Source organism: Cervus canadensis, chromosome X, assembly GCF_019320065.1.
Source record: "Cervus canadensis isolate Bull #8, Minnesota chromosome X, ASM1932006v1, whole genome shotgun sequence".
Classification (NCBI taxonomy): domain Eukaryota; kingdom Metazoa; phylum Chordata; class Mammalia; order Artiodactyla; family Cervidae; genus Cervus; species Cervus canadensis.
Genome location: NC_057419.1, coordinates 94,590,059 through 94,615,522, shown reverse-complemented (window position 1 = coordinate 94,615,522; position 25,464 = coordinate 94,590,059). Strand labels below are relative to the sequence as shown.

Below are 25,464 nucleotides of genomic sequence, written 5' to 3'. Positions count from 1 at the left end.
ACCAAATTGTGGAGCTTGAGGAGTCAATGAGAAATGAAGACAAGACAATGAGTATTGACTGTTTCCAAAAGTTTGGCTAAGGGAGGGATAGAGAAAGAGAGCTACAGTGGGACTTTGAATCAAGGGAAGATTGTAACTTTTTTTGTCCCCAGAGTGAGAAAAACCTGGACATGTTTATAGATAGGATAGAAGGAGCCAGATAAGAAGAAAGAGAGGTTGAAAATGGGGGAAAGATGGGGGATAATTGACAGTGCAGGGTTTCAGAAAAAGCATGATAGTATTGGTTTAAGACTAGGTAGAGTGATTTGCCTGAATGGTGGTAAGGGGTTGGGAGGTACTACTCTTTTCTAAGATTGGGGACAAGGATGTAGAGATAGGTGGACATGGAGATATATTTGTACAGTTTGAACAAAGAACAAGAAATTGAAATACTTTCCTAAAAATGTTAAATTTCTCAAAATAAGAAGTGCATTGTAGAGGACAGAATTGAGTAGGGAGCTTCAAGAGGGTGTTATGTGAAGAGGACAGCCATTAAAAAAAATGGGAGAGAGAGACAGCTGATTGAAGAGAAGTATGGTAAAAGGATCACTGGGCTTCATTAAGGGCCCAGATGAAGTTGGAGACCATAACTTAGGAGTGGTGTAGAGCTGTGCTTCTCAATCTTTTTTTTTAAACCCATGCCCCCTTCTCATAAAGATAAAAACCTCATGCCTTCCATTAATATGAAGGCTGGATGGGATAGAGTAGGTGAGTGGAGATTTTCTGAATATGACATAGTAATATTGAATATCTTTGCAAATGTTAAATTAGCATCAAAATAGAAGATTATTTTAGGTGATTCCAAGTTTGATTTCAGCTCAAACATATTTATAATCTGAATGTGAGGTGTGTCAGTTTCTAAAAAAAATTAATTGAACTCTTCAATGAAGTAGCAGTGAGCACTGTATCACTGCAGATATTCAAATAGTATCTAGACCATTAATTATTAAGGATGTTTGAGAAAGATTTCCTGTATTAGGTTTTGGGATGGTGTGGATTGCTTTCAAATTTGTAGATATGACAATTTATCCTTATAAGTGTTCTAGTCACACTTGTTTCAAGACTATATTGTTTATATGTGAATAAGTTCCTGGGATATCAAGGCAAAGCCTAAGAAAGGAAAAACTATAGAATTGTTTTCCACAGTCACAGAAGATAAATTTTATGACCAACAATAAATTGCAGTTGTAGACCCAAGGTGAAAAGAGTAGGAAACACATATCTGAAGCAACTTAAGAGGATCTCTGAGGGGAGATAATAAGAGGTGGGTGATGCCATATTTGATGATGTAATATATTATGAATGAATATAATTTAGAAAAACAAGAGTCTATTCCTTGCTGATAAGCTGGGGGCCAGCTTGTAGAGAAAATGGCAAAATAAACTTGTACTTGCATTAATCTGTCTCTTGGGAGACCAGTCAGATTGGAGCAGCAGCTACAGGGTTCTGAATTGGATGTGGTTGTCTCCATAGTCCCTTCTATCTCTAAGCCTCTGGTTTAGTCTGTTAGTTCTCAACACTATGGTATAACTGAATGATTTTTTGTTTTGCCTCTGCAGTGTAGTGTTCTTCAGTGTCTGAAAGAACTACTGCAAAATTGGCTGCTGTGGCTTTCTATGGACATCCACGTGAAATCTGTGAGGAACAGTCCTCTGTGAGTTATCTTGTAACCCTCCACAAGAGTTGATCTGTGCAAAACTGCATATGGAGTTTAATGGTGTGACATGAAACCTAATTGCTCTATGTAAATACTGAATCGTACTTTTCTAAGGTTTTTTTTTTCTACTTTTCACCCTTCCCCACAATCCTGTGAGAAAGATTAATTCTTCAAGTTTTATTATATAAATCAGAAAGCAACCCCTAAGCCTCTAACGTTAGAACTTGCAACTTTGGCTTTCATTCAGTTTGTATTCTTGCTTATACGTGAAGTCAATTTTGATGATGGCTACGAAAATCTGTAATTTTGCTGTACAGATTTTTTTTTGTTTCCCTGATATATTTTGCTTGTATACATTAATAATTTAATTTCACTTTGTAATTTAAAAAGAGCCCTAAATTTCCATTATGTTCATTATTGTTAAATATAAAACCTCAAAGTGAAAGTCAAAGACTTAACTGAATTTCAAGGAACTGCCTAAACCAGGTTACTTTGATTCTTTCTACCTAGAGTCTTGGGTTCTCCTATATTCTTTTTTAACATTAATTTTTTAAACTTTATATTATAGAAAATTCCAAACAAATTCAAAAGTAGAGAAAATAGTACAATTATTACCCTTATGTACGCATCATCCAGCTTCAACAGTTACCAACCCATGGTTAACTTTTTCTCATCTTTAGCACCCTTCATGTCTCTCCTCCTTTGTACTAGATATTTTTTAAGCAAAACCCAGACATCATTTCAGCAGTTGAAAAATGATATCAGTATAACATATAAAAATTAATAGTTTATAATATGTTCAAATATCTAATCAGTGTTCAAATTCCCTATATTATCAGTCACATTCTTACTTTATAACATAAGGATCCCTTAGCTTCAATAGCAAATACTTGGTGGTTAGTTTGGTAAGATTAGTCTAGATCTATTTTTCTCTATGTTCTTTTCCCTATAGTTATCTCCAACTTTGTTATGAGAATGGAGAAAACAAGATTCTTGGAAGTTACCTGGAAAATTCTTATTTCTTCATATTTATTATTACAGTGCTTCCATATATCATGTATGTCTGATCACTTTTAGAAGAAAATGGAGCATTAGTGAGTAGTGAAAGTATCTTGTAAAGCAGTGCTTCTCAAAATGTGGTTTTTGGACCTGCAACATTAGCATAACCTGGGAACTTGTTGCTATTTAGTCGCCCAGTTGTGTCCAACTTTTTGTGACCCCATGGACTGCAGCATTCCAGGCTTCCCTGTCCTTCACCATCTCCCAGAGCTTGCTCAAATTCATGTCCATTGAGTCAGTGATGCCATCCAACCATCTCATCCTCTGCCACCTCCTTCTCCTCCTGCCTTTAGTCTTTCCCAGCATCAAGGTCTTTTATAGTGAGTCAGCTCGTCGCATCAGGTGGCCAAAGTATTGGAGCTTCAGTTTCAGCATCAATTCATCCAATGAATATTCAGGGTTGATTTCCTTTAGGATTGACTGGTTTGATTTCCTTACTGTCCAAGGGACTGTCAAGAGTTTTCTCCAATACCACAGTTCGAAAGCATCAATTCTTCAGTGCTCAGCCTTTGTTATGGTCCATCTCTCACATCCATACATGACTACTGGAGGTAGAGCCCAGAAATATGTGTTTTAACAAATGCCTCCAGAATTTTGGTACAAGCTAAAGTTTGGGAACCCCTATCATAAGAAATTGCATTTGAATGCTTAATCTTTTCAAATACCTCAATTCTATTAAGAATAGTATGTTTACATTTATGATGTTTAGCCAATTTGCAGTGTAAGTCTTAGGCACCTTAATACAGGTGGTTTACAATTTCTGTACTTTATTTCTAAAAATCCTAGGATCCTTTTTAATTAGTGTCATAAATTTTGAGAGGGCATTTAAAAAGGGGCTCTGCTTTCTAAAATTCTTAAAACAAATAAATGTACATAATTGTAGAGAACTATGCTTGTCTTAATACTACTTGGCATTATAAAATATAGCTCTTAAGTTCTCTATAATTCCTTCCATTTTGGAAACAGGAGTGTAATCCTATGTCTCCATCATGTGACCATGTACCATAGAGGGAGTAAACTGTAGTTGTAGATCACAAGGAGAGAAGGGTGGGAAACTGTTCTCAGCAGTGGTTCTCCAGGGGGCATTTTTGGTTGGCACAGTGACTGGAAAGAGGGTGCTAACATCTTTTAGTAGGTAGAAGCTAGAAGTGCTAAACGTGCTGTAGTCAGTAGGGAGTAGAAGGCAATCCTGAATGATGAGTTGTGTCATCTAAAATACCCCCTGTAGTGTCCTGTAGAGAAACATTTTTAAAGGATTATTTCAGACATATTTGTCAAGTGCTGCCAGAAATCATAAAGTACAGTTTTGCAAGTGACAGTCTGACTGTATGTATCCCCACCTATTTGAATGGTCTCTTAATCTTTTCCTGCTTGCTCTGCCACTGAATTATGTCATGGTGGTGGGTAATGGTAGAGTTGTCATCATTTCAAGCTCTCAGACTATGTATGATTCCTTTTTCCTTGTGCATAACCATTGTTGGCTACCTAGGTCTGAGGGTAAAGCTATGAAATCACATTTCCCAGTCTTTTCCTAATCCAGTCAACAGTGGATTGTAGGACAAGAGTGAATGGATGGATGGATTGAACCAGTTATACCCATGTGTCATTTAAAGAGATACAGTTCATTGATTTGGCTAGAGTATAAAATATCTGGATCTGGGTTTTACTAGAAGAATGAAAGATGCCAGAAATTTTACTCATTCAATTTAAAAATTGAATTCCAGTTAAAGTGAATATATTTTTAACAGCATTTTTAGTTCAGAAATTCAGGCAAAACTGGTTTTGGATTTGTGTACTTAGAAACTAATTTGCTGACTGCTGTGGTCCCTGGACATTGGTAATACTATCTAAAGTCTGGAGTTTAATCCTTTCTTTCTCTGTTATTTACTAATATTAGAGTGGTTGCTCAGGATATTCTATGAATTGGTCTTAATGGTTCCCTAGATAGCTGTATGGAGAAGGCAATGGCACCCCACTCCAGTACTCTTGCCTGGAAAATCCCATGGACGGAGGAGCCTGGTAGGCTGCAGTCCATGGGGTTGCGAAGAGTCGGACACGACTGAGCGACTTCACTTTCACTTTTCATTTTCATGCATTGGGGAAGGAAGTGGCAACCCACTCCAGTGTTCTTGCCTGGAGAATCCCACGGGTGGCGGAGCCTGGTGGGCTGCCGTCTATGGGGTTGCACGGAGTCGGACACGACTGAAGCGACTTAGCAGCAGCAGCAGCAGATGGCTGTATGTTGTGATCACTGTGGTTTTAAAGTGAGTTATACTTTGGAGTGCCGATCATTTTCTGAAATTCCCAACAACTTTTTGCTGTATATTTAATCCAGCTTTAGCTGGGAAATTGTGAGGACTTTTGCTAATATGGATCTGCATGTCATGGTTTCTTATTGCAGAGAGACAACTTTAGGTGGATCCATGAACTCTGTGTCCGAACTGATTCACTACGTAGGATGGCTGTCCACTACTGCAGTGCGCTTGGAAAGCAACCATACTTTCTTGCTGCACTTTATTTTGGATTTCTATGAGAAGGTAGTATACATCCCATTTCCCCTACTTAGATTTTTGTGATAGCTGTCCGCTTTACTACTCTGTTGTTTAAATTTTATGCACAACTATTACGTTGGGCTATGATCTTATTATCATAGTTAATTTTAGTTAATAAACTAAAGTTAAACATAGTTAATTTTGAAGTTAATGATTATATTCTGGCCTGAATAATTGACAAGGAGAAAAAGCAAATGCTTTTTTCTGAATTCCAGGTACCACTTTAATAGACATTCCCCTGAATAATGCTAACCCTAGACAGAAGTCTGTCTTTTTGCTCATCCATTATAGATCTCTAACCCCTGGTAAAAGAACAAAACTATGCTGTTTCCTTAGCTCTCTACCCCCAGCTTTCAGCTGCCTTATTTCTGCCAGTACCTATGATTCTGGTCCTCTTCTGTTGTTTTGTAATATTCAACCTAGACGGAACTATTATCTAGGAAGTACCCACTAATCTCAGTTTTCCTGGCTTCTTCCCTTCACTGATACCTAGTTGTATTATGTTTGCTTGGAAGATTGCTTGTTTGTTTTCCAGGTTGACAGCTAAATAATGTGATAAATCAGTATTTATGGGACTTAAGCCCACCTAGGGCTTCCCAGGTGGCACTAGTGGTAAAGAACCTGCCTGCCAATGCAGGAGACATACTAGGTGGCGGATTCAATCCCTGGGTTGGGAAGATCCCCTGGAGGAGGGCATAGCAACCCACTCCAGTTTTCTTGCCTGGAGAATATCATGGACAGAGGAAACTGGTGGGCTACACAGTCCATAGGGTCGCAAAGAGTTGGACATGACTGAAGTGACTTAGCATGCATAGGACCTAAGAAAGAAATGTTCTTTTCCCCTTTCTCCCTAACTCTAAGATTTCTCCCCAGAAAAAAAAAGAGATTTTAATAAAAACCTTCCAGAAATAATCCTCTATCATAAGGTTACTGTTTGGTGAGGTACATTTTTAAGCAAGTTGTGGCTACCTATTCTGTTTATGAATCAGGCAGGACCAACCCTAATGTTGTTGCTTCCTAATGTTGATGCTTCTTTGGGTGAAGTTGGTTGAGGGGTTCTGAGGAATAATTTATATACTGATATTATCATTCTTCCCAAAAGGTGTGTGACATATATATAAATTATAACCTTCCATTAGTGGTGGTGTTTCCTCCTGGGGTCTTCTATCCTGCACTCCTCAGCCTGGATTCCAGTATCCTGAATCAACTCTGTTACATTATGGACAGGTATGAAACCTTTTCCCCATTTTTATGTCATAATCCCATCCTCGTTTTCCAGCTATAAAATAAAGTATATAAATATACTACAGTAAGATTATATGGGCTTCCTGGGTGGCGCAGTGGTAAGGAACCCACCTGCAATGCAGGAGATGCAGATTCAGTCTCTGGGTGAGGAAGATCCCCTGGAGAAGGAAGTGGCAACCCACTCCAGTATACTTGCCTGGAGAATCCCATGGACAGAGAAGCCTGGCAGGCTACAGCCCATGGGGTCTCAAAGAGTCGGACACGACTGCATACACACATGCAAGCTTATTATATATAATGCAGTAAAATATTCAGAACAATCAGATTGTTATCTGTTTTCCGCCAGGGCCTTTGGAAATAGGAAACCTGGCTTTCTTTTGGGAATGACCTTTCAATGTGGAACTATTTTAACTGTGTTCTTAAAATGTCAGCATGAGGGACGTGTAATAAAAGAATTCATAGTTAAGGATCTTTTTGTGCAGTGGTACTGTTGCACTCAGCATTGTTAATTCTTGTTGCTGTGTTGCAAAGAAAAATTAGTCATTTACTGACAACTAACAACTGGTTTAAGTCTACATTGCTTCTTTGGTTAAAAGAACATTTTCTGGGAGATAAAGGGGAGCTATTACCAATTATATGAAACTGTAAGTATTAAATTTCTGATACCTTCTAATTTTTCCACTTATGGACTGAAATTGCTCTTTTTAGGCCATAAGTGTAGACCCTTTTGGCATAACTTGTAGGACTATGCTAAGGTTTAAATAGGACTGATGTTGAAGCTGAAACTTCAATACTTTGGCCACCTGATGCGAAGAGCTGACTCATTTGAAAAGGCCCTGATGCTGGGAAAGATTGAGGGCAGGAGGAGAAGGGGACGACAGAGGATGAGATGGTTGGATGGCATCACCGACTTGACAGACATGGGTTTGGGTGGACTCCGGGAGTTGGTGATGGACAGGGAGGCCTGGCGTGCTGCAGTTCATGGGGTCACAAAGTGTCGGACACAACTGAGCGACTGAACTGAACTGAACTGAAATGTTCAAAAGCTAATTTTCAGTCAAGAAAAAATTATACTTCTAAGTTTTCCCTTTAGCCTGTCTACTGCACCTTTTTTCCCACATTAAGAAAATGTTATGTATCAGAAGCTGCTTTTGAGACTCTTATTAATTTTTAATACTGAAACATTAAAAACATTGCCTTTCTTTTTTTTACTGAAATACAATTTACAGAGTCAAGTGCATATCCTAAGTGTACAATTCAATATTTGAGCCTCTGTTAATTTTTGTTCTTTGAGGAAAATGTACCACAAAAGGAAAAAAATATTTAACTAGACAGCTGGGTATTTGTGTATGTACATATATTTACATTTAAAATGTAAACTTTTGTTTATATTTACATAGGAAAGGCATTTAATGGTAAAAGTTTTATTCTGTTGTTCTGTCTTTTAGGTATCATAAAAATTTGACTGCTGCAAAGAAAAATGAGCTTGTACACAAGGTATGGATGATGAATCTCTGTGTTAAGTCACCATTGTAGAGATATAAGATCTGTTGGGAATAAGAAACGAAGGGAGAATAGGTGATAATGACAATTTTTTTCCTTTCCCAATAGACAAAATCAGAGTTCAGCTTCAGCAGCAAGACCTATCAAGAATTTAATCAGTATTTGACAGCCATGGTTGGTTGTCTGTGGACATCCAGACCCTTCCAGAAAGGATTATCTATTGACCCTGAAATCTTAGGAAATGCTTCAGTAGCAGAGTATAAAAAAAGTTTAAATTTAGTCCATCATCCTGCTTTTTTGAGTTATACTGTTTCATTTCTGCTACAGGTAAGAATATTTAAACAATTTTTAGATTTTCTGTGGGAATACCATGATGGCACAAATAGGAAATTTCATAAATTTAGTGTGTCTGAATTGCAAGACATGTGTTCAGTCATACTTTTTGAGTATCAGCTAACTTTTAGGTATTGTGCTAGGCTCTGGGGATTCAAAGTTAGTTTCTACCCACAAAGAGCTTTGGTTTGTGGCAGAGACAGATTTGTGAACATTACTGCAATATAGTTAGGTGAAATGAGAAGTACAATTGTGAGAAATAGGGGGAGGGAATATTAGTTCAATTCTATTTGGGTAGAGGTGGTGCCAGGTAAGAAAAGGGTACAGAAAAGTTGAAGCTTTGGTAAAATCCTTCTAGACAAGATGGAAAGTGTAAGCTAGACAATATTATCGTTAGAGTTGAAGTCTTAGCCAAAGACTGCTGATCTAATAGGTTGATATCAGTATGTAGGCAAAGGGGTCTTTTTAGGACTTTATCACCAGCCCTGTCATTTTCAACATTGTGAGTGACTTACCTCAAATGGTGTGCATATCATCTGTGTGTGGATGACACAGCAGGATGGAATTACAAATACACTGATAGACTCTGGATTCAGAATTCCCTGAACAGACTGGAGCATTAAGAAATCTAACAAAATGAAAAAAAAAATGTTTAGAATGAGAGAGATCGTCATTGAATAATTGTTTAATATATTCATGCAAGAACCAGGCACTGTGTTGAACAAGACACATCTAAGTACTGCCCTAATAGAGCTTAGAATCCAGTTGGGGAGGCAGTCATTAAACAGACATCTTACAATAAAGAATGATGAATAATATAGGGAAAGTACAGAGAACAATGAAAAAATACACAGATGTTTGACCCAACTCAGGTTTTACAGAAGTGATGCTGATTGGAGTTTTGAAGGATGAGCATGAGCTTGTCAAGACAGGAGTGATATTTGAGAAAAAGTGCAAAATAGAACAGGGGACAGTAAACTGTTGCTGTGGAGGACAGAACTGTAAATATTTCAGGCGTTGCAGGCCACATGGTCTCTGTCAAGATTACTCAACCTTGCTGTTACAACATGAAAGTGGCTATAGACAGTGAGTAAACAAATGGGCGTAATTGCGTTCCAATAAAAGTTTATTTGCAGAAACAGGTGTTGGACTCGATGTGGTTTGCCCTTTGTCACAGCATGCTCTATTTGAGGAATTTAAGCAAAATTGTAGGACTTGAGCAGGTATTCTAACCTGACTCAGCAGCAGAAGTACCCAGGGTACTTTTCCAAAGTATACATGCCTGATTGCTTGCACCCTGACATTTTGATTTACTAACTGATATCCAGAATCTACTTTTTTGATATAAATATTCTGATATACAACACGAGCTGAGAGTCACTGCTGTGCTTAGTCGAGACTCTTTGAGACCCTGTGGACTGCTGCCTGCCAGTCTCCTCTGTCCATGGGGATTGTCCAGACAAAAATACTGGAGTGGGGTGCCATGCTCTTCTCCAGGGAGTCTTCCCAACCCAGGGATCGAACCCAGGTCTCCTGCATTGCAGGCAGATTCTTTACTGTCTGAGCCACCAGGGAAGCCCAAGAATACTGAAGTGGGTAGCTTATCCCTTTTTCAGGGGATCTTCCCGACCCAGGAATTGAACCAGAATCTCCTGCATTGCAGATGGATTCTTTACCAGCTGAGATATCAGGGAAGCCCTCGAGAGTCACTAGAGTAAGCTATAGCATGGTAGGAGATGATGTTTTAAAATGTAGTCAAGGACCAGATGGTGAAAAAAGTAATATGTAGACCTTCAAAAACATACTGATTGATTTCAATAATTGAATCAAAATTACAGTTTTCAAGTACACAGAGGCAGTATAGTTTTGTGATTTTCTGATATTCTTTCCTTTTTCTCTTTTCCTTTCATAATAACTTGCCTGATTTATCATACAATACATAAAAGCTTGTTTCAAATTAATGATATATTACTATTAATAATGAGACTGGATGAAATTTGAAATATTTTTAGTTCTTGCTCCTGGACTAAATCCTATGAAAAATGTACATTGCATATACTGTGTTTTATATGCAATTAGGTACATTTGTTTCAGTTTGTTTTCATGTTTTAGAGATTGCTCTTTTCTTTTTATTTGATCATTAGAAATCTTTTTTATAGTATATATAAAGTATATATACTATATATAGTATATATAAATCAAGTATACATATAGTATATATACTATATATAAATCAAGTATAATTGATTTATAATGTCATGCTAATTTCTACTGTACAGCAAACTGACTCAGTTATCCACATACATACATTCTTTATATTTTTCATTATGGTTTATCCCAGGAGATTGAGTATAGTTCCTGTGCTATACAGTAGGAGCTTATTGTTTATCTGATTTGTTATTTAATTTGATTCTTAGAATATATAAAACATTTAAATGATTCCAAAGTCTTAACTATAGGAATTTCATCCTTTTTTCCTCCATCTTATCTTTGTCTTTAGGGAGCCTTTTTTTTTTTAGGTAGCCATTTTGTTGCTTCTTGATTTGTTCATTCAGTGTTTTGTTTCTTTAAACTTAGTTAGTAAGCAGTGTTTTTTTTATTCTTTTAATAATTTATTTATTTGTTTGTTTTTGGTTGCTCTGGGTCTTCATTACTGTGTACAGGCATTCTCTAGTTAAGGCGAGCTGGGGCTCCCCTCTAGCTGTGGTACATGGGCTTCTCATTATGGTGACTTCTTTTGTTGCAGAGCACAGGCTCTAGGCATGCAGGCGTTAGTAGTTGCAGCACACAGGCTCAGAAGTTGTGGCATTCAGGCTTTGTTTCTCAGGGCATGTTGGATCTTCCCAGAACAGGGATTGAACCTGCATTGGTAGGTGGATTCCTATCTACTGTACCACCAGGGAAGTCCAACATTGTTTTGTAATCTGTGTCCTATAATTCCAGTATCAGGAGTTTTGTGTGTCTGTCTCTGTTGCCTCCTTCTTTTACTGTTTCTTCCTCATGTTGCTTAATTTCTTTGTGTGTCCTATTTACTTTCAACTTTGTGATGGACACCTGAACTATTATTTGTAGAAAGAGTCAGAAAACTAGAATGATATCTTCCTGCAGAGAGAACTTTCATTTGCTTCTTGCATGTACCTAGTGATACTCTTGGAGAAGGGAATGGCAGCCCACTCCAGTATTCTTGCCTGGAGAATCTCATGGACAGAGGAGCCTGGTGGGCTACAGTCCATGGGGTCAGAAAGAGTCGGACATGACTGAGCGACTAAGCATACAAGCATAGGGATGCTCTTTGGCACTAACCTAGTGCAAATTCTGTGCTTGAGATCCTTTACACGATTGGTGGACAGACTGCAAGCCTGTGAGAAGGCTAATTTATTTCTGGTGAACTCTTAGCTTGAAGGGGTAGCCCTTTGAGTTTCTAGTTTAAAGTGAATGTTAGTTTATGAGAGTTGCCACTTTTGGCAAACCGTTTGCTTTGACTTTAGTCACCTTAGCCCTTGGAGGTTGTCGAAATGCAGCTCAGGTTTTTTTTTTTTTTCCCCCCACTGTGTATAACATGCTCTGATTTATTCCATTTCATTCTGTTCTAATTTTTTAAAAATGCTGGTTGAAGTCCATTGAGTTGATTTCATGACCCCTTAGTGGAGATGCAGCTCAGTTTTGTAGTTGACTCCTTTGGATTGGCAGATTCCCTTAGGCCAGGAGTGACTGAGTATTAGGTTTACCCCTCTGGGCTCTCATCTTCTAGATTTTGGCTTAACCTTACCATCGACTTTGGCATTCCCTTTATTAATGTTACCCCTGTATTACTTTTTTTAAACATAACTTTTTTATTTTGTAAATTGTATTTATTTATTTTATGTTTTGGCTGTACTGTGTGGCATATCAGCTTAGTTAGCTGATCAGGGAACTGTGCCCTATGCAGGGGAAGTGTGGAGTCTTAACCACTAGAGGGCCAGGGAAGTCCCATGTTTTGTAAATTTTAAAAATATAAAAGGAGAGAGAATGTATAGTATAATGAGCCCCTGTAGACCCAGCTCCGTCTTTATTCCCATCCAGTTTCATACTTTCCCCTGACCCAGTTAGTTTGAAGCAAATACCAAATGTTACACAATTTTACATAAATGTTTCATTCTATATCTCTAAAAGATATGGGCACTTAAATTTTTTTTCTGTTTCTTCTTATTTTTCACAACTTTATTAAGATATAATTCAAATACAGTACAATTCACCAATTTAAAGTATACACTTCAGTGGCTTTTAGTATATATTCACTGAGCTGTGCATCCGTTACCACAATCTGTTTTAGAATATTTTTATTATTCCCAAAAGAAACCCCTTGCCCCTTAGCTATCACACTCCAGTTTCCGCATTCCCCAGACCTAGGCAAACAGTCATCCACTTTATATCTATATAGATTTGCTTATTCTGGAAATTTATAAAGATGAACTCACGATAATATATGGGTTTTTGTGACTAGCTTCTTTCACTTAGCGTAATGTTTTCATGGTTCATCTATGGGTATGCAATGTGTAAGGATTCCATTTTATTCACACTTTCCTCAAGATTTGTTATTGTCTGGGTTTTTTTTTTTTATTCTAGCCATCCTAGAAGCTGTGAAGTAGTATTTCATTGGGGTTTTAATTTGCATTTCTCTGATAGCTATTGATGTGCTTTTTGCTAGCTATTGATGTGCATCTTTTCATGTGCTTATTGCCCATTTGTATATTTCCTTTGGAGAAATGTCTATTTATACCCTTGCCCGTTCTTAAATTAGGTTATTTGTATAAATGGCTTGTAAGACTGATTTCTATAGTCTAAATTCCAGTTGATTATCATATGATTTGCAAATCATATGTGTGTGTATATATATATAATCTGCAAAAGTTCTCTCCTATTCTGTGGGTTGTCTTTTCATTTTTTGGTATCTTTTGAAGGACAGAAGTTTTAAATTTTGATGAATTCTTAATTTGTTAATTTTTTAGTTTATCACGTGTACTTTTTTTTAATGCCTCCTCTTTTCCTTCTCCCTTCAGCCCCTGGCAATGACCAGTCTACTCTCTCTGCTTCTATGAGTTTGATTATTTGAGATTCGTAAGTGGTATCTTATAGTATTTGTCCTTCTGTGTTTGACTTATTTCACCTAGCATAATTTCCTTCAAGTTTGGTCTCCCAGTAAATTGTGGAGAATAGGGATATTGGTTTTTCCTCATGATGTCTTTGTCTGGTTTTGGTTTCAGGTTAATTCAGGCCTCAAAGAATAAGTTAGGATATTTTCTCTCTTCTAACTTTGGAAAAGTTTGTGAAGGATTGACATTAATTCTTCTTTAAATATTTGGCAAATTCTACCCATGAAGCCATCTGGTCATGGGCATTTTTATTCGGAAGGTTTTTTTAAATTAATTTATGTTTTAATTGGAGAATGATTACTTTACAACATTGTGGTGGTTTTTGCCATACATGGACATGAATCAGCCACGGGTGCATGTATGTGTCCCCTACTAGTCAACCTCTTTTCTTATCATAGGTCTATACAGACATTCTATTTTTTTGAGTCACTTTCAACATTTACTTTTCTAGAATTTGTCCATTTTATCATTTATCTAATTTATTGATAATAACTTTTATTTTTTTAATTAATACTTTCTTTTCTTTTTCATTTTGGCTTATTACAAGATATTGAATATAGTTTTCTGTGCTATACAATAGGATCTTGTTGTTTTGATAATACTTATTTCAATAAAGTTGGTAATGTTTTCCCCCTTTCATTCCTGATTTTAGTAATTTGAATCTTTTCTTTTATTTCCTTATTTAGTCTAGCCAGAAGTTTGTCAGTATTGTTGATCTTCTCAAAGAACAAACTTTTGGTGTCATTGATTTTTCTCTACTTAAAAAAACTAAAAGCTTTAAAAATTGTGGTTAAATACATGATATAAAACTTAACCATTTTTAAGTATATAGTTCACTGGCATTAAAACTCTTCATCTTGTAAAACTGTAACTATGTACTTATTAAACAATAACTCCCTATTCCCTTCGCCTTCCTCACATCAGCCTTTGTAACGTTCATTGTACTTTCAGTCTCTGTGAGTTTGACTGTTCCAGGTAGCTCATATAAGTGGAATCATATGTTTGCTTGCTTCACTTAGTATAATGTCCTCAAGGTTCACCCATGTTATAGCAGTGTTTTGAAATATCCTTTTTAAAGGCTGAATAATATTCCATTGTGTGTACACACCACATTTTGTTTGTCTGTTCATTCTTTGATGAACATTTATCTTGCTTCCAGTTTTGGCTGTTGTAAATAATGCTGCTATGAACATGCATGTAAAGTTCTCTCTTCAAGTTCTTATTTTCAATTCCTTTGAATATATATACAGAAGTGGAATTATTGAATCATATGATAATTGTTTTTTTACTTTGTTGAGGAAACCGCATTCTATTTTCATATGAATTTTACATTCATATCATCAGTGCAGAATAATTCCAATTTCTCCATATCCTCACCAGTACTTATTATTTCCTAGTTTTTTTCATAATAACCATCTTTTTAAAAATTTAAACTTATTTTCTATTGGGGTAACAATATTGTGATAGTTTCAGGTGAACAGTGAAGAGATTAAGCTATACATATACATGTATCCATTCTCCCCCAAACTCCCCTCCCATCCAGGCTGCCACATAATATTGAGCAGAGTTCCATGTGCTATAGTAGGTCCTTGTCAGTTATCCATTTTAAAAATAGCAATCATAATATCCCATCTTAATGTGTGTGAAGTGACATCTTATTGTGGTTTTGGTTCACATTTCCATAATGCAGAGCATCTCTTTATATGTTCATTGGTCATTTGTTTATCTTCTTTGGAGAAATATCTACAAGTCCTTTGCTGTTATTTTAATTGGGTTATTTGATTTTTTTTGTTTTTGAGTTGTAGGAATTCTTTATATAAGAAGTCTGGATATTAATTATTTACAGATATGTGATTTGCAAATATTTCCCCCCATTTTGTAGGTTGCCTTTTCATTTTGCTTGATAGCATCCTTTGATGCATAGAAGTTTTAAGCATGATATAATGCCATTTGGATATGTATATATGGATATAGATGTAGTCTGTTTTGGCTTATGCTTTTGGTGTCATACCTAAGAAATCATAAAATCCAGTGTCATAAATCTTTCCTGCTATGGATTTTTCTAATCCATAGAAAATTCTATGGATATAGGAATCCATATAGTTTTTAGTCTTATGTTTAGATGTTTAGTCCATTTTCTTCCCTTCTTTCAGTTAATTTTTGTATATGATGTAAAGGATCCAACTTCATTCTTTTGCGTGTTGAGATGCAGTTTTCCCAATACCATTTGTTAAAGAGACTGTTCTTTCCCCCAGTGAATGGCTATGACACCTTTGTCAAAGATCATTTGGCTATATCCATGATGGTTTATTTCTGAGCTCTCTGTTCATTTACACTGGTCTATATGTCTGTCTTCATGCCAGTAACACATTATTTTAATTTGAAACTTTGTATTAAGTTTTGAATCAGAAAGTGTGATATTCTCTCTCTCTATATACTTGTTATTTCTATTATTTCTGCTCTGATCTTTATTATTTCTTTCTTTCTTGCTCTGGATTTAGTTTGCTCTCCTGTTCCTGGTTTCTTGGCAATAAATTAGATTATCAATTTGAGATCTTCTTTTTTTTTTTTTTGAGATCTTCATTTTTAATGCAAATATTTACAGCCCTGATTCATCTGCCATGCTCACTAGGAAGGACCAATGGCTTACATTGCTGTTCTTATGGAATTTTAGTAGATCTTGTTGAATAAATATTTTTATATTTTTTGTATGTCATTAGGATAATTTCCAGAGACTTTAAATCCTGGGTTTATAAAAACAGTCTTTGCCAACTTTGCCTGTTTTGCTGGTGAGTAGTTCCACAGAATTCCTCGTGATCCCATCCTGAAAGTGGAACTCCATGTGGACACTTACCATAGAACAGCCACCTTCCGTTTCTTGAATATCTTTCCAGATGTGTATTGTTTATTTCTGTGTAAATGATCTTTTTCAACACTATACATTATACATACTTTTCTGTCTCTTGATTTTTTTTTTACTTAGTATCTTGGCTTTTGTTTTGCCTGTGTGTGTGTGTGCTCAGTTGCTCAGTTGTATCCAGTTCTGCAACCCCATAGACTGTAGCCTTCCAGGCTTCTCTGTCCATGGGATTCTCCAGGCAAGAATACTGGAGTGGGTTGCCATTCCCTTCTCCAGGGGATCTTTCCGACCCAGGGATTAAACCTGCATCTCCTGCTTTGGTAGGCAGATTCTTGACCACAGAGCCACAAAGGGAATCCCTTTTGTTTCATATTTGTACATAAAGGACTGCCTCATTCTTTTTGTTGTCTCTGTAGTATTTCATTGTATGGATGTAGTACAAGTTAAGCATATAACTTATCAATTGAGTTTTTTAGTTATTGCCAATCGTTATTAAATTATACTCTAATGAATATGTTTGAACTATATACATTATTTCATACATGTGCAAGTGTGTCTGTTGGATAAAATTGCTCCACATGGAATTGATTTCAAAGGGTATATCTTTGTAATTTTGTTAGGTATTGTCAAATTGCTTTCAGTAGAAGTTATACCAACTTACATTACTGCTAACAATGAATGGGAGTCCAGTTGCATCTAGTTCTTACTTGGAATACTACGTGATGAATCACAGAATAGAATTAATTTTCTTTAAGTTAGTTCTTTTTTCTTCCCAGACTGTGTGTGTGTATACATCTTAATTATAAGATTCAGTCTCTAAAATGATAAACGCTATCAACTTAGACATAGGTAAGCAAACTTATTTTGGAGTTTCAGGAATTAATATATTCCTTTAAATCAGAAGTGTTTTAAAAAATATTTTAGGAAGGTTGATTCTTTTTTTTTAATATTAGAATATAATTGCTTTACAGTGTTGTTAGTTTCTTCTGTACAACAAAGTGAAATCAGCTATGTGTATACATATATCCCCTCCCTCTTTAGCTCCCCCACGGCCATCCCCCAACCCCCATCCTGTTACCCTAGGTCATCACAGAGCACTGAGTTGAGCTCCCTGTGCTATACAGCAGGAAGGGTGATCCTTGAAAGTTTAATTCTAACAGCATTGTGCACATTTGGCAAAATGTGTAATTAACATTTTGTAATTAACGTTTCTGTATGATTCTGAAAATACTGGGATTTAATGTCAATCTTTCTCTTAAAAGAATACCTTTTGAGCCTTGTCACCAACTTACTTCTCATTATCTAATGATTGTACCTTTGAGGTGGTAAAAATAACCTCTGATACTATGTTGTTGCTGCTGCTGCTAAGTCGCTTCAGTCGTGTCTGAGTCTGTGCGACCCCATAGACAGCTGCCCACCAAGCTCCCCCGTCCCTGGGATTCTCCAGGCAAGAATACTGGAGTGGATTGCCATTTCCTTCTCCAGTGTGTGAAAGTGAAACGTGAAAGTGAAGTCGCTTAGCCGTGTCCGACTCTTAGCGACCCCACGGACCACAGCCTGCCAGGCTCAGCCTACCAGGCTCCTCCGTCCATGGGATTTTCCAGGCAAGAGTACTGGAGTAGGGTGCCATTGCCTTCTCCGTGATACTATGTTAGTGTGATTTAATTCTGACAGTTTTACTTTGCTGAATTATCACATTGTAAATATTTCGAATTGGCCATATTTTTAGAGATAATTTAGTAAACTTAATTTGGCCAATCAGTTCTCAGTATCAGAAGAACTCAAGTTACTCCATGAGTCTGGGCATTTGTCAAGCCTATGTTTCAGGAAATTCTGAAGCTCTTGGTTTTTTTTTTTCATCAGTTAGTTACTTTTGAATTAATAATTAGATATATCTTTGTTTATTCATTCAACAAATATTAGGTGTCCGCTATGCTTTTGACGGGCTTAATCTGCCTACAATGCAGGAGACCCCGGTTTGATGGGTCAGGAAGATCCCCTGGAGAAGGAATAGGCTACCCACTCCAGTATTCTTGGGCTTCCCTGGTGACTCAGATGGTAAAGAATCTGCCTGCAATGTGGGAGACCTGGGTTCAATCCCTGGGTTGGGAAGATCCCCTGGAGGAGGGCATGGCACCCCACTCTAGTATTCTTGCCTGGAGAATCACCACGGACAGAGGAGCCTGGCAGGCTACAGTCCATGGTGTCACAAAGCGACAGACAGGACTGAATGACTAAGCACAGCACAGAACAGCATGCTTTTGACACTAGGAATACAGTGCTTAAAAAGATAGCTACCATCTCTGTCCACATGGAGTTTATTCTAATGAGAACAAGCAATAAACAAGTAATGAAATAAGTAGATGTGATAATTTTAAACTTTGAGAAATGCCATGAAAGGCATAAACAGGGTTGTGTGAGAGTGTGTGACTGGAGTTGTCAGGGATGAGTGTTCAAAGAGGGCCTGTTTGAAGAGGTGGCAATTGATCTGAGATTTCTTCTAAAAGATGAGAATAAGCCAACCTAAAAATAGCTAGAAGAAGAGCATTGTAGGCAATGGGGACAGTACTTAAGGGATTCGAGGGGAAAAAGGAAGCCCAGTGTGACTTAGATTAAGGAACAAGAGGAAGCAACAGTTAGAACTGGACATGGAACAACAGACTGGTTCCAAATAGGAAAAGGAGTACTTCAAACCTGTATATTGTCACCCTGCTTATTTAACTTATATACAGAGTACATCATGAGAAACGCTGGGCTGGAGGAAACACAAGCTGGAATCAGGATTGCCAGGAGAAATATCAATAACCTCAGATATGCAGATGACACTGCCCTTATGGCAGAAAGTAAAGAAGAACTAAAGAGCCTCTTGATGAAAGTGAAAGAGGAGAGTGAACAAGTTGGCTTAAAGCTCAACATTCAGAAAACTAAGATCATGGCATCCGGTCCCATCACTTCATGGCAAATAGATGGGGAAACAGTGGCTGACTGTATTTTTGGGCTCCAAAATCACTGCAGATGGTGATTGCAGCCTTGAAATTAAAAGACGCTTACTCCTTGGAAGGAAAGTTTTCAGCAACCTAGATGGCATATTAAAAAGCAGAGACATTACTTTGTCAAAAAAGGTCCATCTAGTCAAGGCTGTGGTTTTTCCAGTAGTCATGTATGGATGTGAGAGTTGGACTATAAAGAAAGCTGAGTGGTGAAAAATTGATGCTTTTGAACTGTGGTGTTGGAGAAGACTCTTGAGAGTCCCTTGGACTGCAAGGAGATCCAGCTAGTCCATCCTAATGGAGATCAGTCCTGGGTGTTCGTTGGAAGGACTGATGTTGAAGCTGAAACTCCAATACTTTGGCCACCTGATGCGAAGAGCTGACTCATTTGAAAAGACCCTGATGCTGGGGAAGAATGAAGGCAGGAGGAGAAGGAAATGAGAGGATGAGATGGTTGGATGGCATCACTGACTCAATGGACATGGGTTTGGGTAGACTCTGGGTGTTGGTGATGGACAGGGAGGTCTGGCGTGCTGCAGTTCATGGGGTCGCAAAGAGTCAGACACAACTGAGCAACTGAACTGACTGACTGATAGAACAGGATAGGTTATTTTGTTTTTGCGGGGAGGGCAGGTTAAGAATCAAGAATCAGTCAGTTAAGTAGGACCTACTCAAGTTTGAGATGCCTGTTCAATATCCAAGAAGTGTAAGTAGGCACCTTGAAACAGGGACCTTTAGAGCTCAAGAGAGGTGTTGGAATGTGAGAAATAAGTATGAAATTCATCAGCATGGACTATACTTCATCAGTTCCAAAACTACATTTTTTTTTTCTTTTTAACTTTTCAGAGATCAGGGTGCATCTTGTGATTGATGTCAGCCAGGCAGCAATCATGATAGAGTTGTCATTTGCTGTTTTAAGTGTGTACTGGCAGATTGCCAGAATCAGACCTTGCAGATGAGATGTCAGCAGTGTGGTGGAGAATTGGAGATGATATTAGAGCACTGTTTTAAGCCCTTGAAATCAAATGACTCAGAGGAAGAAGGTAGGGAAGAGGTGAACCATACATGTTATGGAGATTTCCTTGAGGCAAGGGCCAAAAGTAGGTTGCTTTTTGCAGTTGAGACCCAAGCACCGTAGCTTTCTGTTCCTTTAAGAAATGCTGCATAATCCACACTCTGGCAGAGAATGATAGTGTGTGAAGAAAAACATAGATGTCTACAACCCTGAAGTAGAAAAGTAATTCAGAAGAGTTAAGACTTTGAATGTGAAGTTTTAGGAATAACTTTCACCACTGAATTTTTTTTGCATTTACCATTCCATCTTGATAAAAATGATGTATGTTCAAAATCTGCCTACATCTAAAACTCACTCATTGTAAAATATAAACTTCTAATTGTGTTATACATAGTTTGATCGGCAGAGTTTTTTCTCAGTGATTCATAAAAAAGCCATTGAATTGCTGGCTTTTCAATGAAGTACTGTAGGTGATAGTTAAAGCCAGGGAATAACTAGCTAGCTCACCTAGCTCTTGAGTTTACATAAAGAATTACAATTTCAGAAATCTACTGTGTACACAGACTGCCTCACCAGACTTCATCCTCATCCTTCAAATCTCAATTCAGATAATCATATTCCTCATAACCTTCTATAACACCTTCCATCTCCACCTGTGACTGAGTCCAGAATTTTTTAAAATGAGGCCATAGATTAAAAAAATGGTGCTCACTTTATCTACTGCAATTTTATCTTCTTTCTGTTTGTGCTTCTAGGGAAAAATATGAAAGGTTATAGTGGGTGTTTATTCAAAAGGATTCCAAGAATGTTGGTAGGAATAGAACATAGCAAATGAATCAGACAGTGAAGAGCCATCTTAATTTTCTGGTAATTTCTGCTAACCAAATATTTTCATCCCCATTTCTCTCCATTTCCTTTTTTGTTTGTTTTTTGTTTTTAAAGGAATGCCCAGAAGAAAGGAAAGTAAACATGAGCTCTATACGGGTAAGGAAATTTATTTTCATCATGTGCAGGGATAAAGCTTCATTTCATCAAAAGAATTTATACCTTTACTTTTCCCCAAATCCCAAGTCTGCTGCCTAGGCAAATTCAAAGTAAAGTATTTGCTTTCTGAATTAATTCTGGTGACTTTTATGTGACTTCATTGGCACATACTGTCTACATAGATAAAACTATTCATAGTTTGACTCTTGCTGTTGCATCTGTGCATTATCTTATTTTATAATACACTTGCATGTAGTCAAAGTGTGACTGTAACAAAACCAAACACAGTTGTCTCAGTATAGAAACTCTGCTGTGTACATATTTAATATAGACAGTAATGTAATAGTGTCTGTTCCTGTGCTGTGTACTTTAGATGTTAAATTCCTAGAGTGTAGGAATGATGACCCATTTCCATTTATTTCACAGTACGTGTTCAGCTGAACAGCTAAATTTTTTTGTCAATATAATAAAAGGAATATTTAGCCCTTAAACTTTGGGTATGCTCTAGTTTGAATGTGCTTTAGTGACTGAGTTTTAGTAAAGAACATGACTACTCGAGCTTACTCTTGGTATGCACATCCAGGATGCTGGGAACTTTTTCTAGGCAAAGAAGAGGAGGTAGAGAATAAGCAAACTAAATACCTGATAAGTAATTTTCCCTTTTTTGTGCCTGCAGGGGAAGAAATGGAACTGGTATTTGGACTATTTATTTTCAGAGGGGTTACACGGCTTGAAACACTTCATAAGAAGTAGTATTCATCATTCTTCTGTCCCCTGAGCAGAGAGCATAAACCACCTGATCAGCATTCTTTTTTTTTTTTATGTTTCATGTCACGGATGTTTTAGCATGATATTTTTAAAAGGTTGCTGTTAGCAATCATATAATGGAACAGACATGGGGTTGGGGTCAAGCCAACCTAGGTTTGAATCTCATATCTGCCACTCACTAGTTTTGGGACTGTGTTCTGAGTTTTTTTGTTGTGCCTTAAAATATTAGCAATCATTTATTATTAATATTTCTATTTCTAGGAGGCAGGAATTAGGGGAGAGCTTCAACTGGGTGGTTCTGCCTCAGGGTCTCTCCCAAACTTGTAGTCAGGTGGATGGGGGGCTAGAACTCTGGAGGCTGGCTGAGTTAATCTCCCCCTCTTCTTAGAGTCTCAAGGCTTCTTCATGTGGTCTTTCCATGTGGCTCACTTGGGCTTCCTTACAGCATGGCGGCCTCAGGACAACTGGATGCTTCTGTGGTGGCTTGGGGCTCCAGGCAGGCAGATGTCTTAGGGACAAAAAACATCACCTTTTCTGATGCAGCTTTGGAGGTCATGCACTCTTAGTTCCTTCATACTCTCTTGGTCACAAGCAAATCACACACTTCCCCAAGTTCAAGGGGAGGGGTATTAGACTCCACTTCATGATGGGAAATGGCAGAGTTCTTGAGTAGAGTTGGCAAATTATGACCCTTGGATGAAATCAGGCTCCTGGGCATTTATGTCTTGTAAATGGCTTTGCCATTATGTGAAAGCTGAGTGTTTGGGACAGGTACTGTGTGGTCTGCAAAGCCAAAAATATTTACTGTACAACTCTTTATAGAAAAGTTTCCTGACCCCTATTCTAGAAGACCATGTTGGATGAGTGATACTGTTTTAGCCACCTTTGTAATATGCCATTGGCTTCAGGCAGGTTGCAAGCCTCTGAATTTTACTGGGTCTCCAAACCTGGCACCGGATTAGATAACTGAGACATCTGGTTGCTGTGCAGATGGCATCATTGGACCACGTGTGTACAAGTATAGCTTCAGAGTTTCTCAGGCCTTTTGCACAGGAGCAGAGGTACACCCGGCTTACTAGCTGCTCATTCTTTGCTGTGGCTGCCATCAGCTTTTGTAAAACTGAAAACAGGGTAAATATAGACTTTGACTTTTCATGTAGCAAAACTGTTTGCAGGAGTTAAGTGCTTTACAAAGTTGGCAACCACTTTTAGAATCCCCAACTGCTAGTTCAGGAGGAGAGTGGGCATTGCTTATGCACTTCTTGTAAAAATGAAAATCCATTAACTTTTATGATTCATGTACGCTCTCTGACAGCATTGGGTCAAAGGGGCTTTTTTTCCTTCCTCCACCTGATCAACATTAAATGAATGTTGACAGAAGCAAACTGAGCATATGGGACTAAACTTCCTTGTTGCTGAAGAGATCAAGAGGCTCAACTTGAGTTTCCATACTCATTTCACCAACAGACTGCTACCTTCAGGGAGTGCTCAGACTGGCTTTCTACCCATGGCTCAGGAGAGCCTCAGTGTGGCTGACTTTATTTTCAGGATCTAGGTTCTTTAGCCCACCAGTGAAAAATGACTTCATCATCAGTCTCTGCCTTCCACCAAATTATGCATAAAGAGATATATCCATTATGTGGTGGGATTTTTCACATTTTTGTGAACTATGATTTGCATTTTTATGGAAAAGAGCAGATGATAATATACAATGGCATTTAAGCCAGACATATTTATGCAAAATACTCAGCTGCCTCTGAAACCTCTGTGAATGTTGCCCTTTTACTGATTTTGGACAACCATACCAACACCAAGTTAACAGGATATATGTCTAACTCTAAAAGCTGGCTTTAGGTAGTTGGTAGATTCTTGGGCCTTCACTGGTAGTAGCAATTTGATGAGAGAAGGAAAGGGAAAGAACTGTGGGATAATCCACATTCCTGGAGTTTTACCAGTTTGATTTCACGAGACTGCTCTATTTTGTGCATGTGCATGTATGCGTATGTATATATCTCATTTTTAAATGTTTAGGTTCAAATGAATTAACTGTAACTTATTTTCAGGAATAATTCTGAAGCGTTTTAAAATTTTTATAATAGCTATAATATCTTGCTGAAAATTTACCACAGAATTTTGCTTCAGTGCTACAGAAAAATTCTCCGCCTTTTAATAAAATTTGTATCATTTGAGAGAAATCAAGCTGAATTTACTTTTGTATTTAAGGGCACATTGCAGTTCTTTTTTTCCTGTAAAGCAAAGCAGAACCCTGAACTATATTATTGGAAGGTGTTCAGACTAGAATCCTATTTATTCATTTGTTTTTTATTTTAGACATATTTACTGAGCTTACCATGTGCTGTGAATTCTTCTGTGTGCTGGTTATGTAGTACCTGTTTTTGTGGAATTTACTTCTCTGTTGGAGAAGACAGGTAGTACAGGTTGTAAATAGATGTATAATATCAGATGATGTAAAGAAAAAGCAAAGAATAGGGACAGAAACAAACTGAGGGTATGGGACTAAATTCTTTCCTCATTGGTAGAGGCCCGGTGGCTCATTGAGTTTCCATATTTGCTTCAGCAACAGACTGCCATCTTCAGGGAGTACTTAAAATTGTCTTCTTTCCATGGCTCAGGAGAGCTTCAATGTGGCTAACTTTGATTTGCAGGATCTGGGTTCTTTAGCCCACAAGTGAAAAATGACTTCATCATCAGACTCTGCCTTCCACCAAATTATACATAAAGAGATATACATGTTTGAGAGGGTTGCAGTGTAAGATGCTTAAGGAGGGCCTGTTTGAAGAGGTGACATATGCAGAGGCCCTAATGAAATATGTGTATGAACCATGTGAATATTGGGGAAAAGAGCATTCTAGGAAGAGATAAAGGCAAGTAAAAAGGTTTGAAAATGTTAACTTACTTGGCATGTTTGAGGAATAGCAGAGGCTACTAGGGTTACAACCTAGTGATTAAAGGAATGATAAGAAATGAAACAGAAGAAAGCCAGAGAGTAGTTCATGACAATCCTTGTAGCCGGGTATGGATATGTAATGGGAAGCTATCAGAAGGATGGAGAGCCGAGGAGTGGCATAATTTGACATTGTGGATAACAAATTTACTGTGTGGATCACAGCAAACTGGAAAATTCTTCAAGAGATGGGAATACCAGACCACCTTACCTGCCTCCTGAGAATGCAGGTCAAGAAGAAGCAACAGTTAGAACTGGACATGGAACAGCAGACTAGTTCCAAATTGGGAAAGGAGTACATCAAGGCTGTATATTGTCACCCTGTTTATTTAACTTAAATGCAGAGTACATCATGCACAATG

At 37.6% G+C, this 25,464-nt stretch overlaps 1 protein-coding gene across 3 annotated transcripts in view; it reads left to right on the top strand.

Moving 5' to 3' along the window:
• The window catches only part of CENPI (centromere protein I), a 54,866-nt gene extending 30,534 nt beyond the window's left edge, over positions 1-24,332 (top strand). For 2 of the 3 annotated variants that reach the window (XM_043459038.1, XM_043459037.1), the window contains exons 15-21: positions 1,599-1,693; positions 5,157-5,292; positions 6,410-6,534; positions 8,001-8,049; positions 8,164-8,382; positions 21,328-21,369; positions 22,046-24,332. In XM_043459038.1, the coding sequence (XP_043314973.1) occupies positions 1,599-1,693; positions 5,157-5,292; positions 6,410-6,534; positions 8,001-8,049; positions 8,164-8,382; positions 21,328-21,369; positions 22,046-22,147 (768 nt within the window). In that variant the 3' untranslated portion in view covers positions 22,148-24,332. Of the gene's footprint in view, positions 1-1,598; positions 1,694-5,156; positions 5,293-6,409; positions 6,535-8,000; positions 8,050-8,163; positions 8,383-13,427; positions 13,486-21,327; positions 21,370-22,045 lie in introns of all 3 variants that reach the window. The other variant, XR_006267590.1, reaches the window with a different exon arrangement.
• Positions 24,333-25,464: the final 1,132 nt, after the last annotated feature.